This window comes from Pseudorasbora parva, chromosome 10 (genome assembly GCF_024679245.1).
Source record: "Pseudorasbora parva isolate DD20220531a chromosome 10, ASM2467924v1, whole genome shotgun sequence".
Lineage (NCBI taxonomy): Eukaryota > Metazoa > Chordata > Actinopteri > Cypriniformes > Gobionidae > Pseudorasbora > Pseudorasbora parva.
This window is the reverse complement of record NC_090181.1, coordinates 19,334,666-19,346,689: the sequence shown is the minus strand read 5'-3', so window position 1 is coordinate 19,346,689 and position 12,024 is coordinate 19,334,666. Positions and strand designations below refer to the sequence as shown.

Below are 12,024 nucleotides of genomic sequence, written 5' to 3'. Positions count from 1 at the left end.
TCATTTGCAAAAAAAATATATATATATTTATCCTGAAACATCCGTGAAATCAATGTATTTAGAACAACTGAGGTGCCGAACAAAGACAAATTCAGGTCTGAGGTTAACATTACAGTTTAACATTCTAAATGATCTAAAATAAACTGTAATAAGTTGTAATCAATTAACACTTTTGGAAAACACAGATTACTTTGCATTGTAGAAGATCTGACAGGCTCTTCAAGTAATTTTAGTCTTTTCTTCATGTTAAATTTATCTCACTTATAAGTCAAAAACTGCTGCAGTAGTGAACACAATGGTGTTTTTTATCTTGGAGTTAAATTTAACTCGATCATGACTTAAAAGTGGTCATTCTCTTCAGAGTTTTATGACTAGAAACAACAATTCTATATGCTGCCATAAATACCACATAACAATGTTGTTATTGGTCCATAGCTGTCTATTATGGAGACGCAAACCATGCAAAAGGAACAACTTGTGTAGTAAACAAAACAAAAGACATTTATTGCCACAGTCTCTATGAAAAACTGGAAACCCATCAGTCTTTACATACCCATAATCCCTGATGTAGACCATGGACAAAGATTAAGAATAGTCAAAAGAATACACAAGCCCTGCATGTTTGCACTGCATGCAGGTGTACCTCTGTGTGCGTCTGTTTGGTTACTTATCCATACATTGTGTAAACATCTAAATCAATATATTTAGGAAATATTTACATCGTAAACGATCTATAACTGTGTGTGTGGACAGTTTTCAACAAATATTGGAAGTATATACTGGGTGTTTCCAAGGATCTCACTAGAAATGAATGAACTTAAAGGTCACAATAGAGCAGTAACAGGCCTTTGCTTGTCCAAATGAGGACACAGGCTTCCCCTCCCCCTTGAGAAATTGTAAACCTGCACTTCTCTGTCAGTACAGCCCGAGCCTCAGGCGTCCTGTAACAATCATGCACAAAAAAATAAATAAATAAATAAATAAATAAATTAAACACAACCGAGTGGAAATAGTGATTCAAGTGCACTCAGTATATCACAGCATTCTGTAATTAACTAATACACAACTAAACTGTCTAAACTTGTTTATTTAAAAAAACGATTATTTTATAATATAGGCTATTGTAAAAGTGAAAATATAGTCTACTTGCACCATTTGGGGGTCCTCAAAATCTCTGGAGAACATAAGCTTTCAAAATGAACTAGTAGGCCTAAGATACATTTCCTTAATTCCCTGCAAGAACTTTGCGAACAGTTCTTCTAGTAACTTATACTGAAAGAGATATATGTATCTTTAATCATTCATATAGGCTATTAGTTATTATTATTATTAATATTATTATTATTTATTTATTTAACATTTGTTTTAATGTATTTATCAATAGTATATATATATATATATATATATATATATATATATATATATATAGATATATAAATGTGTGTGTGTTTGTGTGTGTGTGAGTGTGTGTGTGTGTGTGTATGTGTGTGTGTGTGTGTGTGTGTGTGTGTGTGTGTGTGTGTGTGTGTGTGTGTGTGTGTGTGTGTGTGTGTGTGTGTGTGTGTGTGTGTGTGTGTGTGTGTGTGTGTGTGTGTGCGTGTGTGTGTGATTTAACAAAACGTGTTTCATCTGTTACATGTAATATTGATGTAGAACTGTACAATGTGCGGTTGAGTTACAGTCAGGCGGTCCAATAGGGCAGAAGTATTTCTCCCAGCAACTCCAGTGGGCGTGTCTAATGGGGCTCGGCGTGTGTATCTCTGTTAGTGCAGCTGTAGTATTTACAGCCCCACTGTCCTTCCCATGAGAATGCAGTTATTGTCATTTACATTATTTTCCCTAAGGTTGCTTTATAGCAACAACTCCGTTTATGTGATCCTGCCGTGATTGCCTCTGCTGTAGTATTTTGCATTAGTGTCGTACAGCGACCCGAGGAAAGAGTGTGCGCTCCGTTCACGCGAGCGAGTAATGCCGTCTACGATGGAGGGCTCGTCGGAGGAAGGTGACCTGTTTACCGTCAAACACGAGCTCAGAAACGGTAAATGAACGCCGGGCAGTCCGTCCTTCCCTTATTTTTTAAGAAACAGCGCTTATATCTTGGACTGATAGTGTTTTCGTTATATAATGGACAGCTTTACTATTAGCTGGTCGGCTAGTGTAACGTTAAATGCATTAAGTGCTATTAGCAGTCTATATTAGGATATTGATTTCTGTATCATGAAAAATGTGGTGCTTTGAGGTTGGAGGATGTTCTGCATGTGCAATTACATATTTCACATTCATAACCGCAGTTGCACTTAAGTCCACTTGCATTTCAGTGCATGTCTTGTTTGAAGATGAGAAACATTCGTCAAAAATTAGATTGACATTTGAAGGAAAGTATTTTATTGAATGGAATTAATTGCGTTTATTATGTGTCAGCGCTTGAGTTAGTTTATCAGCCATGACATGGCCTTGAGTCCAAAGCAACCCAATTACTGGAGCTAATTTAATCGCTAGGGCCTTGGTGATGTCTTTGTATAGTAAATGAAGTGACCAGGTGTGTCCTCACTTGCCTGTCTTAGTAAGAAAAAAAACTTGGTATAAATGCTTAGTAGGCACATTATATCAGTATGGTACAGTATATTGCAGTATATTGTTGTTGCATTAATTTTTACAGGCACTGTAATTTGAGACAAAATTATAACTGCATTTATTAACCTAAACGATTCAACTGATTCAACATTAAGTGTTGTACAATCTTTTTTTGTTAATTATTGACTGATTTTAATGACAAAAATCATTGGTTCACATCTTCAGCACAGCCCTGTATAACAGACAATATAACATTTCTGAAAATCTACCCCTATGGAAAAACACAAAACATAATTTGGTAAAACTTTACAATAAAGTTCATTAGTTAACATGAGTTAACTACATTAGTTAACCTGAACTACTAATGAGCTGCACTTTATTTATTTTTACGTTTATTAATCTTTGTTAATGTTAATTTCAACATTTACTAATACTTTATTAAAATCTTGTTAACATTAGTTAATTTCTGTGAACCAACATGAACAAACCATGAACAGCTGTATTTTTATCAACTAACATTAACAAAGATGAACAGATACAGTAACAAATGTACTGCTCGTGGTTAGTTCATATTAGCTAATACCATGGGCGTCAGAACCATTGTGTGTGGGTGGGACAAGACCCAGCCACTTTTTAAGACCAATGATATTGGACCCACTCACTTTTATCGTCTCTAATTCAGCATGTCTGCTTACATTGATTACCCCTTAACCGAGAATCTTATTAAGAAACTTATTATTAAACACATGTTAAACGCTTTGTTTCCCCTTTTCTAATATTTTCTATTTTTTTATTTTAAATAAATACCTTTCCGATCTGTGATGCGTAAAGGGAGTAGAGCGAGTGTGGCAAAAGACGGATTCGAACCTATGCTCGCGATATGCGTCAAAACTTAATGTCATGCGTCTTACCCCTACTCTATAGCAAAGGTGATTAATTCAGTGATTTCTGTCATCAATCAATCAATCGTTTAGTAAACGGTACTTTTTCTGTCTGGATATGGAGCATAAAAAACATGCAACTTGTTCATTATCATTATCTGTGAAACTGTTGATTTCTATGGCAGTTAAATGAATATAGCCTTTTTATTAGACTATTGGTATTGACTGGTTTGAGGTCTTTTTTGGTATAGGAAAGGGATATGGCCTAAAACGCACCATAATGCAGGAAATCACATCTGATCATTTTTTTGGGGGGGTGGGCCCCAGACCCCAGACCCCAGACCCCAGACCCCCCGCAAAACAATTTTCCCACCTAGCATATTTTGTCTTAGCCGCTACTGACCCACCCACTTTTCATTTGCTTCCGACGCCGATGGCTAATACATTAACTAATGTTAACTGATGGAACCTTATTCTAAAGTGAAAGGCTACCCATAAGGTTTTGATTCTTACTACAGCCTGACAGAAATGTATCTTAACCTTAATTTTTTTGACTGCCCGTTTTTTGCAAGAAATTCAGGCCCAATTATGTACCCTACCCATGGAAGTCATCAGAAATGTCTGAAGGTCTCGTTTGACTTCTGTATTGTATCATTAGTAGAGTCAGTATTTCCAGATTGTCACTGGGCCATAACTGTGCAGATTAACAGTATTTTAATCCACCAGTCAAGATCCAGATTATAGACTCTATAGTGCATTACTGTATAAGTACTGTATCTGAATACTGTATAATGCAGGTCAATGGGGATGATCCCTTTACAGGCACGTAATTGTTTCTGGCTTGTTATGGTTAACAAACTGTGTAACATTAGAACGAAGGGCTAAAGACACGAAGGTGGTCATCTGATAAAACTCATCTAAGAAAGCCCAATGGGGACCAAATTCTCAATGCCATGGGATCCTGAGTGGAGAAAGTCAGGGTCTGGAAGCTTATTAATAAACATTGTAGTTCCCATGGGCCTCTATGGTTGGTTACAAAGTGGGCTACACACACCTTAAACATGCTGCTTGAAATCCAGTCAGAGGATGTGGTAACAGTTTATGCTTTTTTTCCAGCTAAAATCAGATAATTTGCAAAGACTGAGAAAGATCATGGTTTCGCGTGAGACGCAGTGCTGCTGTGAGTGAGGATAACAGCAGGAATGAGTTCACCTCGCTGGGCAATCTACTGCATAAAACAAGCGACTTCACATCAGCCCCAGCTAACGTGTAAACATATACCACGCACATGCTCGCGTTCTTCCATGTCTCATATCTCATTCATGAAGGCTGTTTTGTTTACTCTGAATCATCAAGCTCTTTGTTATTTATGAGCAGGTCCACATGGAATCAGTGCCTGCAAAACTCAGATTTCTGCAGAATTCAAGTGCCTTTAATTCATAGTTATGGGTCTTGTTTATTTACATTACCATTAAAAAAATGGAGGGCGATTTCTAATGCTGACTAAAGTTGCGTTTATTTGATTAAAAAAAATACAGTAATATTGCGAAATATTACAATTTAAAATAAATGTGTTATATTTTAAAATGTGATTTATTCCTGTGATGCAATTTTCAGCATCTTCAATGGCACAATCCTTCAGAAATCATAATATGCTGATTCACTGCTTAAGAAACATTTTTTATTATTATCAATGTTGATTAAAAAAGTAACTGTTTGGATTTAATTAGGCAAATGCCTAAGAGTCAATGATTGGATCATTATGGCAGTGATTATTATGTTTCTACCAAGTTATATGTTTGGCAACAGTTCTTCTAACCCTAAAAAGTTCAAAAGAATGTGAAATGATGAAAATAACATCACAACATTTACTTCCATCAAGAGGTGCATAGATTTTTGGTCCAGATCTTGTAATGACAATGCAAGAATCGATCGCTCTGTAAAGTCTCCTTCAGAAAATCACAAAGACTTTGAATGAATTTAAGGTCTGGACTCTGGACTCATGTGTGCCAATTCATGTGTGTAAAAGATATTTCATGCTCACTCCCAACCATTTTTTCACTGTCTGAGCCTGAGGATTCTTGGCTTTGTCATCCTGGAATATGGCCACGATGTTTCTACATGGTTGTTTAAGAAATGAAAAGCTACACACTCCCATCATTTAGGGTTAGAAGGACTGTTGCCAAACAGATAACATGCTAGGATCAAGTATCACTGCAATAATGATCTAATAATAGACTCTTAAAGGGATAGTTTAAATTTAAATTCTGCCATCATTTAGTCATGCTCAAGGTGTTCCAAACCTGTATACATTTCTTTGTTCTGCTGAACACAAAGGAAGATATTTGGAAGAATGTTTGTAACCAAGCAGATCTCGGAAGTCATTGACTACCATAGTGGGATAAAAAATACCATGGTAGTCAATGGCAACTTGAGCGTGACCAAATTATGACTGAATTTTCATTTTTGGGGGAACTATCCCCATATTAAACCTTTTTTTTTTTGGCCGGGCAGTGTAGCTGCTTAATATTTTTTTGATGCATGATGCATTTTTTTCAGAATTCTTTGATGAATAGGAAGAATATACACACATATCCAATTTTAATACATTTAATGGATTCTTGCAGAAGAAAAGTAAAATGAGTCCAAACAGTTGAATGGTAGTATATAACATTACAATGTAAAAAAAAAAAATCAGGTCTCCAATTGAAAATTCGGCCAACTGAAAATTTTTGATGTGATCAGTCACTAGAAAATTTTCAACTGTAGCCTTTTTTTTTTCAGTGTATGTTTGCCAAATTTCATAATGTTTTCAGCTGCCACATCAAATTTTACCATGTTTAAATATTTAAAATCAGTGCAGAAAAGGCATAATAAAGTCTGTAGAGTCCATCTGGACCTGTTTATAAGCAACATACACTATTTACAAACAGCTGCAGGCTCGTCTCTAAGAGTTCGCCATTTTGAACATATTTTCCATTCTGACTGTTGTGAGAAAGTGGCTTCAAGTAACTGAAGCTGTGAAGGTTTACGGGGGGTTTCTTGTATGATATCCAAGTGAAGAACATGATTTCTTGGCTGCGTGACCAGATGGATGTGTTTAAATGTTTCCCCAGCCAATCTGACGGGTCACGTGGAGCGTGTGGGCATTGAGAACTTTGAGCTGCTGAGAGTGCTGGGAACAGGAGGTCAGTTGTAGTTGAAGTATGTGAACCCTGTGTTCTCTCCTTATCTTTGCTCCTACTCCACTAACAAATCGTTCTCCTCTGGGCAGCCTACGGCAAGGTGTTCTTGGTTCGCAAGGTGAGCGGCCATGATTCGAGTAAACTGTATGCCATGAAGGTGCTGAAAAAAGCCACTATTGTGCAGAAGGCGAAGACGGCAGAACACACACGCACTGAGAGACAGGTCCTCGAGCATATCAGACAGTCTCCTTTCCTGGTTACACTCCATTATGCCTTCCAGACAGACACCAAACTGCATCTCATTCTAGGTACGCTGACACACTCCTCTCTTCCGTGTGGATTGCTTCCATTTTACTTTTGCATTTAAATAAGTGCAATCTGTGCAGCAGACCATTTGCTCTGCATTGCTCACAAGTCACAAGTATTGTTAAAGTAAACTATGGGTATGTTTCATTATCTAATTGTGCTTTACAAAGTGGACTTTATAGGGTATTTGGCCATCGAGTGTGATTCAGTCATATAGAGCATTTAGTCAGTTTGACTGCAAATAGCTTAGATATCTCACTTCACAGGAAGTGGGCAGGGAAATTTACCCATTAGTCTTTGTGCACAACCTCAGGCCTTTTTATTCAGCTTAATTAACCTCAGAATCGATTTACTGAGGGAGTGTAAAAAGAGCATCAGATATGCGACCCTTAGAAAACCATTATTACTATTTCCATCTGTTATAACAGTATTAATATTATTTATTAGTGTTATTAACATTGTAACAGTTACAAATTACAAAATGTTTTCCATTTTTTTAATAAATATATATTTATTTTATATGTATTCATTCATTCATTCATTCATATAAACACATACTACTTTACAAAAATTGTAATATAATTTCTTTTACGTTTTTGAAAGAAGTGCATTTGTTTGATCAAAAATACAGTTAAAAACAAAAAAATAATATTGTAAAATGGTATTACAATTTGAAATAACTTATTTCCATTAAAATTTGAATATATTTTAAAAAATAATTTATTCATGTGATGGCAAAGATGAGTTTACAGCATCATTACTTCAGGTTTCAGTGTCACATGATCTTTCAGAAATCATTCTAATATGCTGATTTGATGCTCAAAAATATATCAAATTATTATCAGTCTATCAGATTTTTTTGTAACAATGTACAGTCATTTTTTGATTAATTTAACGCATTCTTGTTGAATAAAATGATTAATTTAAAAAAAAAACTTTTTTTAACTGTACTTCATAATTTATTTACATTTATTTAAATTCATTATTTAAATCGATTATATGAGTGAATATAAATAATTGATATTAGGTCATGTCATCACACTGAAGTGTTGTTTGATGAGCTGCAGGGCAATCCAAATAAACTGAACTTCTACACACCCTCTCCTGAGTGTGTAGATAGCAGTGAACACTGCAGGGACCCTGTGAATTGAAACATTTTATTTGCTATTATAATGAAATGCTGATGCCTGTATACCACTACAGGAACTCGTGGCTTTTGTGGTATTGCTTGGAACCAATTGAGTCAGTGTCAGCATAAAAGAAGGATTTTGCAGTAACTGCACAATACCAGGTGCATTTGAAATATAAAACTATCATTAACCATTTGCAATTTTGTTTTCTATATCTTAAATCACAGACTATGTGAATGGAGGTGAGCTCTTCACACACTTGGTTCAAAGGGTTCACTTTAAAGAGCAAGAGGTTACCTTGTACAGCGGGGAGATTGTACTAGCACTGGAGCACTTGCATAAGGTAAAATTGCACACTTATTTTCACTCTTCATTTCCTTTGCAACCTGATTGAACGTTGCCTCATTTCAAGAGAGTAGTGAAAGTAGTTCCTTCCTTTACTCAGGAGGTACTTCTCTCTCCTGCCTACTCAGATCAATTCCTCACTCAGCTAACCAGGCCAGACTGCATATATCTGCAGTGCTTAAAATTTCTCGAATGCTGTGTTTACAGAAAGAGGAAGAGAAGGTTTTTTTGTCTGTGTTGTTTTTTTTTAAAAAAAAAGCATGCTTGTTCTGTGGACAGCAGCCATTATTCAGAGAGAAGAGAGTTGCCCGAGGGCCATTGCAGGGTTTGTAGAAAGGACCTTGACAGTGAGATTAACATTGTTTTGGTTTAGTCTCATTTTTTGTCATTGTCTGTTATGTTGCCATTTATTATTTATTAAAGTAGTGGCACATTTTCCAGGTGAATGGCTGCATTTTATGACCCCAGACAAGTTGAGGTTGTAAACTCAGTAGTGGAACAAATAATTGTCAGAACCAAAAAAAAGATGAATAATGACATGAAATTTAAGTATTTGGTCTCACTTCTAAACATAAGACCTTATTAGGTTCTATTTGTTTTTCAGCTAGGAATCGTCTACAGAGATCTAAAACTTGAGAATATACTTCTTGATTCAAGCGGTCACATTGTGTTGACAGATTTTGGACTTAGTAAGGAATTTCACGAGGTGAGTCTGTCTTTATATATATATTTTTTTTCTCCTTTCAGAAGCTTATTTTGCTTATTTTGCAAAAGTTTTATTCAAAAACGTAAATGATCAAAATCGCTGTGTTTGTTCAAAAACATTAAGAATGTAGTTTTGCTACTGATGATTATTTTCACGTTATGACCAATGACCAATAAATGGTAAATATTATAAATCAATGCCATTTTGACTTAATAAAACACTACTAAAAACAAGTCAATATTGTTAATGCTACAAGTGAATTTATGCACATCAACATTACAGTGTACTGATTTGTTAAAATTACATTTAATAGTGATATTTAAATAAATGATTAGCGTTCTTAAATATTAACTATAAATGAGCATTAGATGATGGCTAAGGTTAGCAAAATATAAAAATAGGAGAAATGAGCATGCACAATTAAATATACAGTGTCTAAAATTATATATCAAAAATAAACCAGTAATTAAATATCAGATGACGATATGGTAACAATATATTGTGCATTACTATAGTACAGTGCTAACCAAACTTCATTTGTGATGTTGTTACTGCATAGAAGGGGGATTTAAAAACTTGTGTGGGATTATTTTTTTTTTCCGTCTGTCTGCATATCCACTGATTTTGTGAAACTGGGAGAAATAATGTGCAGAAATAATATAGAAATAATGCTGATTAACTATCGAGGAAAGGACTGCATAGTTCATAGTAACTGGATTAGGATTATTTTTCATACAATTCTGGATCAAATAATTTATAATTCTGGTTATTGAAAAGCATGCTCAAGGTGAAATGTTACAGATACAAATAAGTTCCATATGGTTTGCAAAACTGCTTGTTAGGTGGATCTGCCACAAAAACCATGTGCTCACCCTGTGCAAACCAACATATGTGGGAGACATCCGATAAGTTGCTGCTCAGCCAAGGACAAAAATGCTGAATAAGGTTTATAGAATCTTAAATAAAATAGCCATCCAATGTCCTGTTTCATAAATGTTACATTTAAAGGGAATATTGCAGTAATAGGAAGTGCATCGCATACTTGAAATGATATCTTTAGTGGACAGCCACAGAAAAAAAAGACGGGCAGTGATTTTGCCCACTGGCTCATGAAGTACAATCCTGACTTAGCCTAAATATTGTGTGTATATATATATATATATATATATATATATATATATATATATATATATATATATATATATATATATATATATATATATATATATATATATATATATATATATATATATATATATATATATATATATATATATATATATTTTTTTTTTTTTTTTTTAAGAAGTCTCTCATGAAACCTGCATTTATTTGATAAAAATATGGTAAAAACAGTAATATTGTTAAATATATCTGCTATTTAAAGGTGCTCTATGTAGGATTTTTGCAGTAAAATATGCTTTATATTTTGTTCAGTTGAGTTCTTACAATATCCCAAATTTTTCCAAATATTTGTAAAGTGTGAGAAAAGAGTCACACCATAACATCATTTAACACATTTAAATGTATCTAATATGATAAAGCTCAAACTTGGCATCATCAATATATGCCTTTGTTTTAAATATGTGACCTCTTGCCAGAAAACTTGTAATAACTTGTGTATTATAATTTGATTGGAAGTGTCCGCAAGCATGTCTTTGCATCATTACGTCACGTGTATACATAAAGGAAGAGTTCAAGTAATAGGCAAGAGGCATGTATGAGCTAAACTCTGCAGGACATTTGCCCTCCAGGACCGACTTTGGACACCCCGGCGTACAGTATCCACACCGGTGCAATGACTGACAGCCAGCCACACATACTCCTCAAAACATGAGATTCATTCCAATGCACAACCCATAAAAAGACTTTTGCAGGTTTCAAACCGAGGTGGTGACAAAGCGGCAAAACTTGCAGACTGCAGCTTTAAGAATGACCCCTTGAACATGTTACATGGGGTGATTCTGTTCAGATGGTTGACCACCTGTGTTTGTCCAAAAAAAAATATTATTATTTTTTTAGAGGAACATTGAGTTAGAGTGACATGCCAGTTTGAAAACTACTGTTATTTGATTAGACAGGCCAACAAGTGTTCAATATTTCACAGCTGTTGTCATGATATTTGGAACATCTCAGTACTCAAATTTGCATGGCTTTTATGTATGCTTAAAAAATAGTGGTTTTATATTAAAACATTAACGGTACACTGTGTAACTTTTGGCCTTAATAGCGGTTAAGAAACTGTGCGGATGGTCCTTTCTCAAGTCTAATAAAAATAAGTAATCCTACTGTTAATGAAACATTCAATACTATGCTTAAGAGATTTAACCAGTTTAGATGGAAAGGATCTCAAGCTGACTAGCTGAAGATGTAGCAATACCCATTAATAGACATGGTACTTCCTTTTTTCAGGCACAGCTCTACAACAACCAACGTGAAATGACCCTTCACAATGGATAATGCTTTACAATGAACTATGTTAGAGAGCTACATAGCTACATAGTCAGATGTGACTTTTAAGACTTTATAGCGTACATATAAAAAGAGAAAAAAGAGAATGTGATGATGTTTTCTCACATTCTCTTTTTGACAGCAGACTCTCCTCTGTTTTTTTTTTGTTTTTTTTTAAATGGGTGATTCTCCAGAGGTTAGAGGTTTAGCTGATTCATGCCAACCTTTCATTGTGTAAACATCAAGGCAGCCGGAGCGACTTTTATCTATTTATGGATATGACGAGATATGCGTGGCGAGTGATTTACCCAATTTCTTGCGAAAACCATTCTGCTAGGTCTAAAATATAAACACTTATAATAGGCTTACCATAGTGAATCAGGGTAAGACAAAAAAAGGATTGATGATGTATTGATTTATTATTTAAATTTTGTTAATTTTGAACATAA

General features: G+C 34.8%; 1 protein-coding gene across 1 annotated transcript in view; it reads left to right on the top strand.

Moving 5' to 3' along the window:
* Positions 1–1,752: 1,752 nt before the first annotated feature.
* Positions 1,753–12,024, top strand: part of rps6ka5 (ribosomal protein S6 kinase, polypeptide 5) — a 41,061-nt gene continuing 30,789 nt past the window's right edge. The window contains exons 1-5 of the mRNA XM_067455412.1: positions 1,753–2,038; positions 6,572–6,643; positions 6,730–6,948; positions 8,304–8,419; positions 9,026–9,127. Coding sequence (XP_067311513.1) covers positions 1,969–2,038; positions 6,572–6,643; positions 6,730–6,948; positions 8,304–8,419; positions 9,026–9,127 — 579 coding nt within the window. The 5' untranslated portion in view covers positions 1,753–1,968. The remainder of the gene's footprint in view (positions 2,039–6,571; positions 6,644–6,729; positions 6,949–8,303; positions 8,420–9,025; positions 9,128–12,024) is intronic.